The sequence below is a fragment of the Oncorhynchus tshawytscha genome, linkage group LG28 (genome assembly GCF_018296145.1).
Source record: "Oncorhynchus tshawytscha isolate Ot180627B linkage group LG28, Otsh_v2.0, whole genome shotgun sequence".
Taxonomy (NCBI): domain Eukaryota; kingdom Metazoa; phylum Chordata; class Actinopteri; order Salmoniformes; family Salmonidae; genus Oncorhynchus; species Oncorhynchus tshawytscha.
This window is the reverse complement of record NC_056456.1, coordinates 39,267,047-39,286,894: the sequence shown is the minus strand read 5'-3', so window position 1 is coordinate 39,286,894 and position 19,848 is coordinate 39,267,047. Positions and strand designations below refer to the sequence as shown.

Here is a 19,848-nt window from a genome sequence, read left to right as displayed (position 1 = left end):
ATAGAACTAATAGAACTGTAGAATGGGTTAAATAGAACTAATAGAACTGTAGAATGGGTTAAATAGAACTAATAGAACTGTAGAATGGGTTTGATAGAACTAATAGAACTGTAGAATGGGTTAAATAGAACTAATAGAACTGTAGAATGGGTTTAGATAGAACTAATATAACTGTAGAATGTGTTTGATAGAACTAATAGAACTGTAGAATGGGTTAAATAGAACTAATAGAACTGTAGAATGGGTTTGAAATAGAACTAATAGAACTGTAGAATGGGTTAAATAGAACTAATAGAACTGTAGAATGGGTTAAATAGAACTAATAGAACTGTAGAATGGGTTAAATAGAACTAATAGAACTGTAGAATGGGTTAAATAGAACTAATAGAACTGTAGAATGGGTTAAATAGAACTAATAGAACTGTAGAATGGGTTAAATAGAACTAATAGAACTGTAGAATGGGTTAAATAGAACTAATAGAACTGTAGAATGGGTTAAATAGAACTAATAGAACTGTAGAATGGGTTAAATAGAACTAATAGAACTGTAGAATGGGTTTGATAGAACTAATAGAACTGTAGAATGGGTTAAATAGAACTAATAGAACTGTAGAATGGGTTAAATAGAATAATAGAACTAATAGAACTGTAGAATGGGTTAAATAGAACTAATAGAACTGTAGAATGGGTTAAATAGAACTAATAGAACTGTAGAATGGGTTAAATAGAACTAATAGAACTGTAGAATGGGTTAAATAGAACTAATAGAACTGTAGAATGGGTTAAATAGAACTAATAGAACTGTAGAATGGGTTAAATAGAACTAATAGAACTGTAGAATGGGTTAAATAGAACTAATAGAACTGTAGAATGGGTTAGATAGAACTAATAGAACTGTAGAATAGGTTTGATAGAACTAATAGAACTGTAGAATAGGTTTGATAGAACTAATAGAACTGTAGAATAGGTTTGATAGAACTAATAGAACTGTAGAATAGGTTTGATAGAACTAATAGAACTATAGAATAGGTTTGATAGAACTGTAGAATGGGTTAAATAGAACTTATAGAACTGTAGAATAGGTTTGATAGAACTAATAGAACTGTAGAATAGGTTTAATAGAACTAATAGAACTGTAGAATGGGTTAAATAGAACTAATAGAACTGTAGAATGGGTTAAATAGAACTAATAGAACTGTAGAATAGGTTTGAACTAGAACTGTAGAATGGGTTAAATAGAACTTATAGAACTGTAGAATGGGTTTGATAGAACTAATAGAACTGTAGAATGGGTTAAATAGAACTAATAGAACTGTAGAATGGGTTTGATAGAACTAATAGAACTGTAGAATAGGTTTGATAGAACTAATAGAACTGTAGAATGGGTTTGATAGAACTAATAGAACTGTAGAATGGGTTAAATAGAACTAATAGAACTGTAGAATGGGTTTGATAGAACTAATAGAACTGTAGAATAGGTTTGATAGAACTAATAGAACTGTAGAATAGGTTTGATAGAACTAATAGAACTGTAGAATAGGTTTGATAGAACTAATAGAACTGTAGAATGGGTTAAATAGAACTAATAGAACTGTAGAATGGGTTTGAACTAATAGAACTAGAATAGAACTAATAGAACTGTAGATTAGGTTTGATAGAACTAATATAACTGTAGAATAGGTTTGATAGAACTAATAGAACTGTAGAATGGGTTAAATAGAACTAATAGAACTGTAGAATGGGTTAAATAGAACTAATAGAACTGTAGAATAGGTTTGATAGAACTAATAGAACTGTAGAATGGGTTAAATAGAACTAATAGAACTGTAGAATGGGTTAAATAGAACTAATAGAACTGTAGAATGGGTTAAATAGAACTAATAGAACTGTAGAATGGGTTAAATAGAACTAATAGAACTGTAGAATGGGTTTGATAGAACTAATAGAACTGTAGAATGGGTTAAATAGAACTAATAGAACTGTAGAATGGGTTAAATAGAACTAATAGAACTGTAGAATGGGTTAAATAGAACTAATAGAACTGTAGAATGGGTTAAGAACTAATAGAACTAATAGAACTGTAGAATAGGTTTGATAGAACTAATAGAACTGTAGAATGGGTTAAATAGAACTAATAGAACTGTAGAATGGGTTAAATAGAAATAATAGAACTGTAGAATAGGTTTGATAGAACTAATATAACTGTAGAATGGGTTAAATAGAACTAATAGAACTGTAGAATGGGTTAAATAGAACTAATAGAACTGTAGAATGGGTTTGATAGAACTAATAGAACTGTAGAATTTTGATAGAACTAATAGAACTGTAGAATAGGTTTGATAGAACTAATAGAACTGTAGAATGGGTTTGATAGAACTAATAGAACTGTAGAATGGGTTAAATAGAACTAATAGAACTGTAGAATGGGTTTGATAGAACTAATAGAACTGTAGAATAGGTTTGATAGAACTAATAGAACTGTAGAATGGGTTAAATAGAACTAATAGAACTGTAGAATGGGTTAAATAGAACTAATAGAACTGTAGAATGGGTTAAATAGAACTAATAGAACTGTAGAATGGGTTAAATAGAACTAATAGAACTGTAGAATGGGTTAAATAGAACTAATAGAACTGTAGAATGGGTTAAATAGAACTAATAGAACTGTAGAATGGGTTAAATAGAACTAATAGAACTGTAGAATGGGTTAAATAGAACTAATAGAACTGTAGAATGGGTTAAATAGAACTAATAGAACTGTAGAATGGGTTAAATAGAACTAATATAACTGTAGAATGGTTTGATAGAACTAATAGAACTGTAGAATGGGTTAAATAGAACTAATAGAACTGTAGAATGGGTTAAATAGAACTAATAGAACTGTAGAATGGGTTAAATAGAACTAATAGAACTGTAGAATGGGTTAAATAGAACTAATAGAACTGTAGAATGGGTTAAATAGAACTAATAGAACTGTAGAATGGGTTAAATAGAACTAATAGAACTGTAGAATGGGTTAAATAGAACTAATAGAACTGTAGAATGGGTTAAATAGAACTAATAGAACTGTAGAATGGGTTAAATAGAACTAATAGAACTGTAGAATGGGTTAAATAGAACTAATAGAACTGTAGAATGGGTTTGATAGAACTAATAGAACTGTAGAATGGGTTAAATAGAACTAATAGAACTGTAGAATGGGTTAAATAGAACTAATAGAACTGTAGAATGGGTTAAATAGAACTAATAGAACTGTAGAATGGGTTTGATAGAACTAATAGAACTGTAGAATGGGTTAAATAGAACTAATAGAACTGTAGAATGGGTTAAATAGAACTAATAGAACTGTAGAATGGGTTACATAGAACTAATAGAACTGTAGAATGGGTTAAATAGAACTAATAGAACTGTAGAATGGGTTAAATAGAACTAATAGAACTGTAGAATGGGTTAAATAGAACTAATAGAACTGTAGAATGGGTTTGATAGAACTAATAGAACTGTAGAATGGGTTAAATAGAACTAATAGAACTGTAGAATGGGTTTGATAGAACTAATAGAACTGTAGAATGGGTTAAATAGAACTAATAGAACTGTAGAATGGGTTAAATAGAACTAATAGAACTGTAGAATGGGTTAAATAGAACTAATAGAACTGTAGAATGGGTTAAATAGAACTAATAGAACTGTAGAATGGGTTAAATAGAACTAATAGAACTGTAGAATGGGTTTGATAGAACTAATAGAACTGTAGAATGGGTTAAATAGAACTAATAGAACTGTAGAATGGGTTAAATAGAACTAATAGAACTGTAGAATGTGTTTGATAGAACTAATAGAACTGTAGAATGGGTTAAATAGAACTAATAGAACTGTAGAATGGGTTTGATAGAACTAATAGAACTGTAGAATGGGTTAAATAGAACTAATAGAACTGTAGAATGGGTTAAATAGAACTAATAGAACTGTAGAATGGGTTAAATAGAACTAATAGAACTGTAGAATGGGTTAAATAGAACTAATAGAACTGTAGAATGGGTTAAATAGAACTATAGAACTGTAGAATGGGTTAAATAGAACTAATAGAACTGTAGAATGGGTTAAATAGAACTAATAGAACTGTAGAATGGGTTAAATAGAACTAATAGAACTGTAGAATGGGTTAAATAGAACTAATAGAACTGTAGAATGGGTTAAATAGAACTAATAGAACTGTAGAATAGGTTTGATAGAACTAATAGAACTGTAGAATGGGTTAAATAGAACTAATAGAACTGTAGAATAGGTTTGATAGAACTAATAGAACTGTAGAATAGGTTTGATAGAACTAATAGAACTGTAGAATAGGTTTGATAGAACTAATAGAACTGTAGAATAGGTTTGATAGAACTGTAGAATGGGTTAAATAGAACTAATAGAACTGTAGAATAGGTTTGATAGAACTAATAGAACTGTAGAATAGGTTTGATAGAACTAATAGAACTGTAGAATGGGTTAAATAGAACTAATAGAACTGTAGAATGGGTTAAATAGAACTAATAGAACTGTAGAATAGGTTTGATAGAACTGTAGAATGGGTTAAATAGAACTTATAGACCTGTAGAATAGGTTTGATAGAACTAATAGAACTGTAGAATAGGTTTAATAGAACTAATAGAACTGTAGAATAGGTTTGATAGAACTAATAGAACTGTAGAATAGGTTTAATAGAACTAATAGAACTGTAGAATGGGTTTGATAGAACTAATAGAACTGTAGAATGGGTTAAATAGAACTAATAGAACTGTAGAATGGGTTAAATAGAACTTATAGAACTGTAGAATAGGTTTGATAGAACTAATAGAACTGTAGAATAGGTATGATAGATCTAATAGAACTGTAGAATAGGTTTGATAGAACTAATAGAACTGTAGAATGGGTTAAATAGAACTAATAGAACTGTAGAATGGGTTTGATAGAACTAATAGAACTGTAGAATAGGTTTGATAGAACTAATAGAACTGTAGAATAGGTTTGATAGAACTAATATAACTGTAGAATAGGTTTGATAGAACTAATATAACTGTAGAATGGGTTAAATAGAACTGATAGAACTGTAGAATAGGTTTGATAGAACTAATATAACTGTAGAATAGGTTTGATAGAACTAATAGAACTGTAGAATGGGTTAAATAGAACTAATAGAACTGTAGAATGGGTCAAATAGAACTAATAGAACTGTAGAATAGGTTTGATAGAACTAATATAACTGTAGAATGGGTTAAATAGAACTAATAGAACTGTAGAATGGGTTAAATAGAACTAATAGAACTGTAGAATGGGTTAAATAGAACTAATAGAACTGTAGAATGGGTTAAATAGAACTAATAGAACTGTAGAATGGGTTTGATAGAACTAATAGAACTGTAGAATGGGTTAAATAGAACTAATAGAACTGTAGAATGGGTTAAATAGAAATAATAGAACTGTAGAATAGGTTTGATAGAACTAATATAACTGTAGAATGGGTTAAATAGAACTAATAGAACTGTAGAATGGGTTAAATAGAACTAATAGAACTGTAGAATGGGTTTGATAGAACTAATATAACTGTAGAATAGGTTTGATAGAACTAATATAACTGTAGAATAGGTTTGATAGAACTAATAGAACTGTAGAATGGGTTAAATAGAACTGATAGAACTGTAGAATAGGTTTGATAGAACTAATATAACTGTAGAATAGGTTTGATAGAACTAATAGAACTGTAGAATGGGTTTGATAGAACTAATAGAACTGTAGAATGGGTTAAATAGAACTAATAGAACTGTAGAATGGGTTAAATAGAACTAATAGAACTGTAGAATGGGTTAAATAGAACTAATAGAACTGTAGAATGGGTTAAATAGAACTAATAGAACTGTAGAATGGGTTAAATAGAACTAATAGAACTGTAGAATGGGTTAAATAGAACTAATAGAACTGTAGAATGGGTTAAATAGAACTAATAGAACTGTAGAATGGGTTAAATAGAACTAATAGAACTGTAGAATGGGTTAAATAGAACTAATAGAACTGTAGAATGGGTTAAATAGAACTAATAGAACTGTAGAATGGGTTAAATAGAACTAATAGAACTGTAGAATGGGTTAAATAGAACTAATAGAACTGTAGAATGGGTTAAATAGAACTAATAGAACTGTAGAATGGGTTAAATAGAACTAATAGAACTGTAGAATGGGTTAAATAGAACTAATAGAACTGTAGAATGGGTTAAATAGAACTAATAGAACTGTAGAATGGGTTAAATAGAACTAATAGAACTGTAGAATGGGTTAAATAGAACTAATAGAACTGTAGAATGGGTTAAATAGAACTAATAGAACTGTAGAATAGGTTTGATAGAACTAATAGAACTGTAGAATAGGTTTGATAGAACTAATAGAACTGTAGAATAGGTTTGATAGAACTAATAGAACTGTAGAATAGGTTTGATAGAACTAATAGAACTGTAGAATAGGTTTGATAGAACTAATAGAACTGTAGAATGGGTTAAATAGAACTAATAGAACTGTAGAATGGGTTAAATAGAACTAATAGAACTGTAGAATAGGTTTGATAGAACTAATAGAACTGTAGAATGGGTTAAATAGAACTAATAGAACTGTAGAATGGGTTAAATAGAACTAATAGAACTGTAGAATAGGTTTGATAGAACTAATAGAACTGTAGAATGGGTTAAATAGAACTAATAGAACTGTAGAATAGGTTTGATAGAACTAATAGAACTGTAGAATGGGTTAAATAGAACTAATAGAACTGTAGAATGGGTTAAATAGAACTAATAGAACTGTAGAATAGGTTTGATAGAACTAATAGAACTGTAGAATGGGTTAAATAGAACTAATAGAACTGTAGAATGGGTTAAATAGAACTAATAGAACTGTAGAATGGGTTAAATAGAACTATAGAACTGTAGAATGGGTTAAATAGAACTAATAGAACTGTAGAATGGGTTAAATAGAACTAATAGAACTGTAGAATGGGTTAAATAGAACTAATAGAACTGTAGAATGGGTTAAATAGAACTAATAGAACTGTAGAATAGGTTTGATAGAACTAATAGAACTGTAGAATGGGTTAAATAGAACTAATAGAACTGTAGAATAGGTTTGATAGAACTAATAGAACTGTAGAATAGGTTTGATAGAACTAATAGAACTGTAGAATAGGTTTGATAGAACTAATAGAACTGTAGAATAGGTTTGATAGAACTAATAGAACTGTAGAATAGGTTTGATAGAACTAATAGAACTGTAGAATGGGTTAAATAGAACTAATAGAACTGTAGAATAGGTTTGATAGAACTAATAGAACTGTAGAATGGGTTAAATAGAACTAATAGAACTGTAGAATGGGTTAAATAGAACTAATAGAACTGTAGAATAGGTTTGATAGAACTAATAGAACTGTAGAATGGGTTAAATAGAACTAATAGAACTGTAGAATAGGTTTGATAGAACTAATAGAACTGTAGAATGGGTTAAATAGAACTAATAGAACTGTAGAATGGGTTAAATAGAACTAATAGAACTGTAGAATGGGTTAAATAGAACTAATAGAACTGTAGAATGGGTTTGATAGAACTAATAGAACTGTAGAATGGGTTAAATAGAACTAATAGAACTGTAGAATGGGTTTGATAGAACTAATACAACTGTAGAATAGGTTTGATAGAACTAATATAACTGTAGAATAGGTTTGATAGAACTAATAGAACTGTAGAATGGGTTAAATAGAACTGATAGAACTGTAGAATAGGTTTGATAGAACTAATATAACTGTAGAATAGGTTTGATAGAACTAATAGAACTGTAGAATGGGTTAAATAGAACTAATAGAACTGTAGAATGGGTTAAATAGAACTAATAGAACTGTAGAATAGGTTTGATAGAACTAATAGAACTGTAGAATGGGTTAAATAGAACTAATAGAACTGTAGAATGGGTTAAATAGAACTAATAGAACTGTAGAATGGGTTAAATAGAACTAATAGAACTGTAGAATGGGTTAAATAGAACTAATAGAACTGTAGAATGTGTTTGATAGAACTAATAGAACTGTAGAATGGGTTAAATAGAACTAATAGAACTGTAGAATGGGTTAAATAGAACTAATATAACTGTAGAATGGGTTAAATAGAACTAATAGAACTGTAGAATGGGTTAAATAGAACTAATAGAACTGTAGAATGGGTTAAATAGAACTAATAGAACTGTAGAATGGGTTAAATAGAACTAATAGAACTGTAGAATGGGTTAAATAGAACTAATAGAACTGTAGAATGGGTTAAATAGAACTAATAGAACTGTAGAATGGGTTAAATAGAACTAATAGAACTGTAGAATGGGTTAAATAGAACTAATAGAACTGTAGAATGGGTTAAATAGAACTAATAGAACTGTAGAATGGGTTAAATAGAACTAATAGAACTGTAGAATGGGTTAAATAGAACTAATAGAACTGTAGAATGGGTTAAATAGAACTAATAGAACTGTAGAATGGGTTAAATAGAACTAATAGAACTGTAGAATAGGTTTGATAGAACTAATAGAACTGTAGAATGGGTTAAATAGAACTAATAGAACTGTAGAATAGGTTTGATAGAACTAATATAACTGTAGAATAGGTTTGATAGAACTAATAGAACTGTAGAATAGGTTTGATAGAACTAATAGAACTGTAGAATAGGTTTGATAGAACTAATAGAACTGTAGAATAGGTTTGATAGAACTAATAGAACTGTAGAATAGGTTTGATAGAACTAATAGAACTGTAGAATAGGTTTGATAGAACTAATAGAACTGTAGAATAGGTTTGATAGAACTAATAGAACTGTAGAATAGGTTTGATAGAACTAATAGAACTGTAGAATGGGTTTGATAGAACTAATAGAACTGTAGAATAGGTTTGATAGAACTAATAGAACTGTAGAATGGGTTAAATAGAACTAATAGAACTGTAGAATAGGTTTGATAGAACTAATAGAACTGTAGAATGGGTTTGATAGAACTAATAGAACTGTAGAATAGGTTTGATAGAACTAATAGAACTGTAGAATAGGTTTGATAGAACTAATAGAACTGTAGAATGGGTTAAATAGAACTAATAGAACTGTAGAATAGGTTTGATAGAACTAATATAACTGTAGAATGGGTTTGATAGAACTAATAGAACTGTAGAATGGGTTAAATAGAACTAATAGAACTGTAGAATGGGTTTGATAGAACTAATAGAACTAATAGAACTGTAGAATAGGTTTGATAGAACTAATAGAACTGTAGAATAGGTTTGATAGAACTAATAGAACTGTAGAATGGGTTAAATAGAACTGATAGAACTGTAGAATAGGTTTGATAGAACTAATATAACTGTAGAATAGGTTTGATAGAACTAATAGAACTGTAGAATGGGTTAAATAGAACTAATAGAACTGTAGAATGGGTTAAATAGAACTAATAGAACTGTAGAATAGGTTTGATAGAACTAATAGAACTGTAGAATGGGTTAAATAGAACTAATAGAACTGTAGAATGGGTTAAATAGAACTAATAGAACTGTAGAATGGGTTAAATAGAACTAATAGAACTGTAGAATGGGTTAAATAGAACTAATATAACTGTAGAATGTGTTTGATAGAACTAATAGAACTGTAGAATGGGTTAAATAGAACTAATAGAACTGTAGAATGGGTTAAATAGAACTAATATAACTGTAGAATGGGTTAAATAGAACTAATAGAACTGTAGAATGGGTTAAATAGAACTAATAGAACTGTAGAATGGGTTAAATAGAACTAATAGAACTGTAGAATGGGTTAAATAGAACTAATAGAACTGTAGAATGGGTTAAATAGAACTATAGAACTGTAGAATGGGTTAAATAGAACTAATAGAACTGTAGAATGGGTTAAATAGAACTAATAGAACTGTAGAATGGGTTAAATAGAACTAATAGAACTGTAGAATGGGTTAAATAGAACTATAGAACTGTAGAATGGGTTAAATAGAACTAATAGAACTGTAGAATGGGTTAAATAGAACTAATAGAACTGTAGAATGGGTTAAATAGAACTAAAATAACTGTAGAATGGGTTAAATAGAACTAATAGAACTGTAGAATAGGTTTGATAGAACTAATAGAACTGTAGAATGGGTTAAATAGAACTAATAGAACTGTAGAATAGGTTTGATAGAACTAATAGAACTGTAGAATAGGTTTGATAGAACTAATAGAACTGTAGAATAGGTTTGATAGAACTAATAGAACTGTAGAATAGGTTTGATAGAACTAATAGAACTGTAGAATAGGTTTGATAGAACTAATAGAACTGTAGAATGGGTTTGATAGAACTAATAGAACTGTAGAATAGGTTTGATAGAACTAATAGAACTGTAGAATAGGTTTGATAGAACTAATAGAACTGTAGAATGGGTTAAGAACTAATAGAACTGTAGAATGGGTTTGATAGAACTAATAGAACTGTAGAATAGGTTTGATAGAACTAATAGAACTGTAGAATAGGTTTGATAGAACTAATAGAACTGTAGAATGGGTTAAATAGAACTAATAGAACTGTAGAATAGGTTTGATAGAACTAATAGAACTGTAGAATAGGTTTGATAGAACTAATAGAACTGTAGAATAGGTTTGATAGAACTAATAGAACTGTAGAATGGGTTAAATAGAACTAATAGAACTGTAGAATAGGTTTGATAGAACTAATAGAACTGTAGAATGGGTTAAATAGAACTAATAGAACTGTAGAATAGGTTTGATAGAACTAATAGAACTGTAGAATAGGTTTGATAGAACTAATAGAACTGTAGAATGGGTTTTATTGAACTAGTAGTAGGGATAGTTTATTGGATAGTAGTATGCCTAGAGATAGTTTCAGGGATTGTAGTAGGGATAGTAGTAGGGATAGTAGTAGGGATAGTAGTAGGGATAGTAGTAGGGATAGTAGTATGCCTAGAGATAGTTTCAGGGATAGTAGTAGGGATTGTAGTATGCCTAGAGATAGTTTCAGGGATAGTAGTAGGGATAGGAATAGCAGTAGGGATAGTAGTAGGGATAGGGAAGGTAGTAGGGACAGTAATAGAGATAGGGATTGTAGTATTGATAGGGACAGTAATAGAGATATGGATTGTAGTAGAGATAGGGATAGTAGTAGGGACAGTAGTAGGGATAGGGATTGTAGTATTGATAGGGACAGTAATAGAGATAGGGATTGTAGTATTGATAGGGACAGTAATAGAGATAGGGATTGTAGTAGAGATAGGGATAGTAGTAGGGATAGCAATAGTAATAGTGATAGGGACACTAGTCATGATAGGGATAGGAATAGTGAAAGCGATAGTAGTAGTGTTAGGGTTAGGGATGGTACTAGGTATAGGGTTAGTACTAAGGGAAAGTAGAAGGGATAGGGTTAGTAGTAGGGATAGCAATATTAATAGTGATAGGGACACTAGTCATGATAGGGATAGCAATAGTGAAAGCGATAGTAGAAGTGTTAGGGTTAGGGATGGTACTAGGTATAGGGTTAGTACTAAGGGAAAGTAGAAGGGATAGGGTTAGTAGTAGGGATAGCAATAGTAATAGTGATAGGGACACTAGTCATGATAGGGATAGCAGTAGTGAAAGGGATAGTTGTAGTGTTAGGGTTAGGGATAGTACTAGGTATAGGGTTTGTACTAAGGGAAAGTAGAAGGGATAGGGTTAATTGTAAGGATTGGGATATTAGTAGAGCTAAGGATAGTTTTAGTGCTATTTTACCAAATGTTAAAAGCATTGTGCATGAAGTCCTAGCTTAGAAATGCAAGAAGAAATCTGTTTTTTCTAACCAATTCTAGAAGAACTAAACTCTTTTGGCAGAGTTTAGTTGTTGACTTTGGCAGTAGACTGCAATTTCCTGCTTTGTCTCTGATTCTGTTGACTCTTTGCTGTTTGAAAGCAGTGCTAGGCCCATCAACAAGGAAGACTTGGCGTTAGGCCCATTGGGACTGAGTACTTGGTGTTAGGCCCATCGGGAATGAGTACTTGGTGTTAGGCCCATCGGGAAGGAGTACCTGGTGTTAGGATCATCAACAAGGAAGACTTGGTGTTAGGCCCATCGGGACTGAGTACTTGGTGTTAGGCCCATCGGGACTGAGTACTTGGTGTTAGGCCCATCGGGAATGAGTACTTGGTGTTAGGCCCATCGGGAATGAGTACTTGGTGTTAGGCCCATTGGGACTGAGTACTTGGTGTTAGGCCCATCAACAAGGAAGACTTGGTGTTAGGCCCATCAACAAGGAAGACTTGGTGTTAGGCCCGTTGGGAATGAGTACTTGGTGTTAGGCCCATCGGGAATGAGTACTTGGTGTTAGGCCCATCGGGAATGAGTACTTGGTGTTAGGCCCATTGGGACTGAGTACTTGGTGTTAGGCCCATCAACAAGGAAGACTTGGTGTTAGGCCCATCGGGAATGAGTACTTGGTGTTAGGCCCATCAGGAAGGAGTACTTGGTGTTAGGCCCATTGGGACTGAGTACTTGGTGTTAGGCCCATCAACAAGGAAGACTTGGTGTTAGGCCCATCAACAAGGAAGACTTGGTGTTAGGCCAATCGGGAATGAGTACTTGGTGTTAGGCCCATCGGGACTGAGTACTTGGTGTTAGGCCCATCGGGAATGAGTACTTGGTGTTAGGCCCATCGGGAATGAGTAGTTGGTGTTAGGCTCATGCAGTGTAGCATCCCTGATTCACTGTCTCTGTCTGTTGGCCCAGTGCTGCTAATCAGTGCACATTTTGGAGTGGCAAAAGCTGGAAAGTCTCTGAAAAGAGATTGACAATATTACGATAAAAGCCAAGGGTTTGTGGTTGATTAATGCCAAACACGAAAGGAAGCTGTTGTAAGAATTGCTCAAAAACCCATTTCAATCTCTTCTATTCTTTTTTGATATACATATATATATTTTTTTTCTTTTTAAATGTATATTTTACGGATCTTTGTGAATGGATCTCTGAAGATAAATGTTTTGTTTGTTTTCTATTCTACTACAATATATTTTAAGGGGTAAAGATGTAAGCTGTGGACATTTCTTTGATCATCTCTCTTTCTCTCTTTGTCTCCTTTCCTTCCATCTATCTTTACCTCCTCTCCTCCACTCTTCTTCTCCAAAGGTATCCATAGCAGTCATGGACCAGTGCGTGAGTAAAACAAAACATTTATATAAATAAACCCGTGGTAACGGACAACTGCAGTTTCATTGTTCTTATTTAGGTGATGTGGAGAGGTGTAATTGCATTGGAGCTGTTAAATCAGCGTTATACCTACCAGTGTTATACCTACTGGTGTTATACCTACCGGTGTTATACCTACTGGTGTTATTCCTACCGGTGTTATACCTACCGGTGTTATACCTACTGGTGTTATACCTACCGGTGTTATACCTTCTGGTGTTATACCTACTGGTGTTATACCTACTGGTGTTATACCTACTGGTGTTATACCTACTGGTGTTATACCTACCTGGTGTTATACCTACTGGTGTTATACCTACTGGTGTTATACCTACTGGTGTTATACCTACCGGTGTTATACCTACCGGTGTTATACCTACCAGTGTTATACCTACCGGTGTTATTCCCACCAGTGTTATACCTACTGGTGTTATACCTACCAGTGTTATACCTACTGGTGTTATACCTACCAGTGTTAGACCTACCTACCTACCAGTGTTATACCTACTGGTGTTATACCTACTGGTGTTATACCTACCAGTGTTATACCTACCAGTGTTATACCTACCAGGGTTATACCTACCAGTGTTATACCTACCAGTGTTATACCTACCTACCTACCTACCAGCGTTATACCTACTGGTGTTATACCTACCAGCATTATACCTACTGGCGTTATACCTACCAGGGTTATACCTACCTACCAGCATTATACCTACCAGTGTTATACCTACCTACCTACCAGCGTTATACCTACCAGTGTTATACCTACCAGTGTTATACCTACCAGTGTTATACCTACCAGCGTTATACCTACCAGTGTTATACCTACCAGCATTATACCTACCAGCGTTATACCTACCAGCGTTATACCTACCAGTGTTATACCTACTGGTGTTATACCTAGCAGGGTTATACCTACTGGTGTTATACCTACCAGGGTTATACCTACCGGTGTTATACCTACCAGTGTTATACCTACCTACCAGCGTTATACCTACTGGCGTTATACCTACCAGTGTTATACCTGCTGGCGTTATACCTACCAGCGTTATACCTACCAGTGTTATACCTACCAGCGTTATACCTACCAGTGTTATACCAACCAGGGTTATACCTACCAGTGTTATACCTACTGGTGTTATACCTACCAGGGTTATTCCTACCAGGGTTATACCTACCAGGGTTATACCTACCGGTGTTATACCTACCAGGGTTATACCTACTGGTGTTATACCTACCAGGGTTATACCTACCGGTGTTATACCTACCAGTGTTATACCTACCTACCTACCTACCAGTGTCATACCTACCAGTGTTATACCTACCAGTGTTACACCTACCAGGGTTATACCTACCAGTGTTCTACCTACCGGTGTTATTCCTACCAGGGTTATACCTACCAGTGTTATACCTACCTACCTACCAGGGTTATACCTACCAGTGTTATACCTACCTACCTACCTACCTACCTACCTACCTACCTACCAGGGTTATACCTGCCAGTGTTATACCTACCAGTGTTATACCTACCAGTGTTATACCTACCAGGGTTATACCTACCAGCATTATACCTACCGGTGTTATACCTACCAGGGTTATACCTACCAGTGTTATACCTACTGGTGTTAGACCTACCAGGGTTATACCTACCAGTGTTATACCTACCTACCTACCAGGGTTATACCTACCAGTTGTTATACCTACCAGGGTTATACCTACCAGTGTTATACCTACCAGTGTTATACCTACCTGTGTTATACCTACCAGCGTTATACCTACCAGTGTTATACCTACCAGGGTTATGCCTACCGGTGTTATACCTGCACTGAGTCACATTAGTAATAATCCTATGTCGTCTTGTTACAAGGTGGAACACTGGAAGGTTTGTTTTAATATACACCTATTATTTTCTTGAATGATTTTCAATTTGATTGTCTTTATTTTTATTTAGCCTACCCTTTCTCCTTCTGGACTTCTTACACGAGTGGGATGGGTGTGGCTTCGTGACAAGCGAGTGGGATGGGTGTGGCTTCGTGACAAACGAGTGGGATGGGTGTGGCTTCGTGACAAGCGAGTGGGATGGGTGTAGCTTCGTGACAAGCGAGTGGGATGGGTGTGGCTTAAGGACAAGCGAGTGGGATGGGTGGCTTCGTGGATGGGATGGGTGTGGCTTCGTGACAAGCGAGTGGGATGGGTGTGGCTTCGTGACAAGCGAGTGGGATGGGTGTGGCTTCGTGACAAACGAGTGGGATGGGTGTGGCTTCGTGACAAGCGAGTGGGATGGGTGTGGCTTCGTGACAAGCGAGTGGAATGGGTGTGGCTTCGTGACAAGCGAGTGGGATGGGTGTGGCTTCGTGACAAGCGAGTGGGATTCGGGTGTGGCTTCGTGACAAGCGAGTGGGATGGGTGTGGCTTCGTGACAATGACCACAACCGCTCACCAGCTCTTTATTTTTTTATTTTTTTAACGTATTTTTTTACCCCTTTTTCTCCCTAATTTCGTGGTACCAATTGGTAGTTACAGTTTTGTCTCATCGCTGCAACTCCCGTACTGACTTGGGAGAGGTGAAGGTCGAGAGCTGTGCGTCCTCCGAAACCCAAACCCAACCAAGCCGCACTGCTTCTTGACACAATGCACACTTAACCCGGAAGCCAGCCGCACCAATGTGTCGGAGGAAACACCGTACACCTGGCAACTGTGTCAGTGTGCACTGCGCCCGGCTCACCACAGGAGTCGCTAGTGCGCGATGGGACAAGAATAGTCCTGCCGGCCGAACCCTCACCTAACACAGGCAACGCTGGACCCATGGGTTTCCCGGTCGCAGCTCGGCTTCGACAGAGCCTGGACTCTAACCCAGAATCTCTAGTGGCACAGTTAGCACTGTGATGCAGTGCCTTAGAACACTGTGACACTCAGGAGGACTCAATTTGACAGCTCTAACGCAGTTCCACCTCCTACATGCCAAAACACCAGCCATGCGTGTGTCGGCTATCGCGGGTTAACGCTTCATCTGATTGAATATAGGCCTAAATTGGTTATTTTCACAAACAGTGTAGGTTACACCTCGACGATGAACGTCCTTTAGCTAGATCTGCTTCTGCTGCCAGTCAAAATGTCTTCTCACTCATGTTGCATGCAAGAAGTCATTACTACTTTGAGATCCAACTCCCTGAAGTACAAACCATTACCTATGTGCCTCATACAGATTTAGGATCTTAATTTGATCATCCTGTTGTAGGAGAACCTTCCTGCAATGTAGGACATTTAACATTTGTAGTGAATTTGAGATTTAAAAAGGCTCGGCTGTGAAATTTCAAACTTGATTTTCTCTTATGAAAAATGTATCAACCCCTACAAAAATGTCCATGAATTATAATCCACATAATGCTTCACTTTTCCTGTTGCTTCAGGATTATCTTTCTGCTGTAGCAAACTGGCTCAGATTAAGATCCTACATCTGGAGTTGGTATCACAATGAAATATGACTCTAGAGTTTAGAGTATTTTGATGGAGATCACACACGCTGCTACTCAGTGTCCCTGACTCTCTATACAAGTCATACATGTACATGCAGCATTATTAGAGCCTCATTTATACCTTGTGCTAACATGTGTCCCATTTCCAGATAATCCCACATTCTGATTCTGCCCACATTTACAGACAGATGTAAACGATTCAAAGACGCATTGGAAACTGATTTTTAAAAATGTAAAGATCGGGATAAAAGCAGTGGGCGAAGGACGCATGTTAGTGGCAGGTATAAACGGGGCCTAAGACTTCAGTAAAAGACCTGGGCATGCTGTCTATGTGCATTCAATTACTCCAGCATGAACTATCTGAAAGTGTCAATCAACTGTGACTTATATGACCTTTCCCATCTTTGCACAGATCGAGCTAATGTTTCATCTCTGGGTGTTGCAAACCGTAATCAAGGTAGGATGATCATTTAAGTTTATTTGATTCTTAATAAACAAAAATTCAAGAATTAATATTGAGCAATGCTGTCTGTACCTTACAAACTCTGAACTTTAACTCTCTCTCACACACACACATGCACTCAGGCACACACACACACACACTTACATACGTGTACACACACTCCAGCCGATCTAATCCAGACCTCTGAGTCCCAGACATCCAATGATCACCTTCACCTCGCTACAACTCTCTCTCTCCTTCCCTCTATCTCTCTCTCTCTCAATTCAATTCAATAAATGCTTTATTGGCATGAATGGGTGGTTGCCACTGTTCCCAAATCAATGTATGTAAAGTATTTCATTAATTAATTAATATAAATATGAACAAAAACAATTATACATGGAAAATAATACACACCAAAAAAAGAAAACAAAGAGCAACAATTTATGAATGAAATCTACAAGGGCTCATGTGTAAAACATAGTTGGAGGTATTGTCTCTATTATATTATGACAGACCAGGACATAATCTGCAGCTAGATAGTATGACAGACCAGGTAGATCTCCTGTCTCTATTATATTATGACAGACCAGCTAGATCTACTGTCTCTATTGTATTATGACAGACCAGCTAGATCTACTGTCTCTATTGTATTATGACAGACCAGCTAGATCTACTGTCTCTATTATAATATGACAGACCAGCTAGATCTACTGTCTCTATTATAATATGACAGACCAGCTATATCTACTGTCTCTATTATAATATGACAGACCAGCTAGATCTACTGTCTCTATTATATTATGACAGACCAGCTAGATCTACTGTCTCTATTATATTATGACAGACCAGCTAGATCTACTGTCTCTATTATAATATGACAGACCAACTAGACCTACTGTCACAATTATATTATGACAGACCAGCTATATCTACTGTCTCTAATATAATATGACAGACCAGCTAGATCTACTGTCTCTATTATATTATGACAGACCAGCTAGATCTACTGTCTCTATTATAATATGACAGACCAGCTAGACCTACTGTCACAATTATAGTATGACAGACCAGCTAGATCTATTGTCTCTGTAATATGACAGACCAGCTAGATCTACTGTCTCTATTATATTATGACAGACCAGCTAGATCTACTGTCTCTATTATATTATGAGAGACCAGCTAGATCTACTGTCTCTATTATAATATGACAGACCAGCTAGATCTACTGTCTCTATTATATTATGAGAGACCAGCTAGATCTACTGTCTCTATTATATTATGACAGACCAGCTAGATCTACTGTCTCTATTATATTATGACAGACCAGCTAGATCTACTGTCTCTATTATATTATGACAGACCAGCTAGATCTACTGTCTCTATTATATTATGACAGACCAGCTATATCTACTGTCTCTATTATAATATGACAGACCAGCTAGATCTACTGTCTCTATTATATTATGACAGACCAGCTAGATCTACTGTCTCTATTATATTATGACAGACCAGCTAGATCTACTGTCTCTATTATAATATGACAGACCAGCTAGATCTACTGTCTCTATTATATTATGACAGACCAGCTAGATCTCCTGTCTCTATTATATTATGACAGACCAGCTAGATCTACTGTCTATGTTATATTATGACAGACCAGCTAGATCTACTGTCTCTATTATATTATGACAGACCAGCTAGATCTACTGTCTCTATTATATTATGCGAGACCAGCTAGATCTACTGTCTCTATTATATTATGCGAGACCAGCTAGATCTCCTGTCTCTATTGTATTATGAAAGACCAGCTAGATCTCCTGTCTCTATTGTATTATGAAAGACCAGCTAGATCTACTGCCTCTATTATAGTATGACAGACCAGCTAGATCTAATGCCTCTATTGTATTATGACAGACCAGCTTGATCTCCTGTCTCTATTGTATTATGACAGACCAGCTTGATCTACTGTCTCTATTGTATTATGACAGACCAGCTTGATCTCCTGTCTCTATTGTATTATGACAGACCAGCTAGATCTACTGTCTCTATTGTATTATGACAGACCAGCTAGATCTCCTGTCTCTATTGTATTATGACAGACCAGCTAGATCTCCTGTCTCTATTGTATTATGACAGACCAGCTAGATCTCCTGTCTCTATTGTATTATGACAGACCAGCTAGATCTCCTGTCTCTATTATATTATGACAGACCAGCTTGATCTCCTGTCTCTATTGTATTATGACAGACCAGCTAGATCTACTCTCTCTATTATAATCTGACAGACCAGCTAGATCTACTGTCTCTGTATATATGAGAGACCAGCTAGATCTACTGTCTCTGTAATATGACAGACCAGCTAGATCTACTGTCTCTATTATAATATGAACAGACCAGGATATAATCTGGAGCTAGATCTACTGTCTCTATTATAGATATTTTTACTTTTTTTTTTTTTACTAGGCAAGTCAGTTAAGAACAAATTCTTATTTTCAATGACTTATTTTCAATGACAGCCTAGGAACAGTGGGTTAACTGCCTGTTCAGGGGCAGAACGACAGATGTTGTACCTTGTCAGCTCAGGGATTTGAACTTGCAACCTTTCGGTTACTAGTCCAATGCTCTAACCACTAGGCTACCCTGCCGACATAATCTGGAGCTAAA

The 19,848-nt window shown here is 34.9% G+C and overlaps 1 protein-coding gene across 2 annotated transcripts in view; it reads left to right on the top strand.

The window, feature by feature from the left end:
• Positions 1-19,848, top strand: part of LOC112238324 (netrin-G1-like) — a 184,616-nt gene that overhangs the window by 130,875 nt on the left and 33,893 nt on the right. For both annotated transcript variants that reach the window (XM_042308206.1, XM_042308207.1), the window contains exons 5-6: positions 13,202-13,228; positions 17,153-17,197. In XM_042308206.1, coding sequence (XP_042164140.1) covers positions 13,202-13,228; positions 17,153-17,197 — 72 coding nt within the window. The remainder of the gene's footprint in view (positions 1-13,201; positions 13,229-17,152; positions 17,198-19,848) is intronic.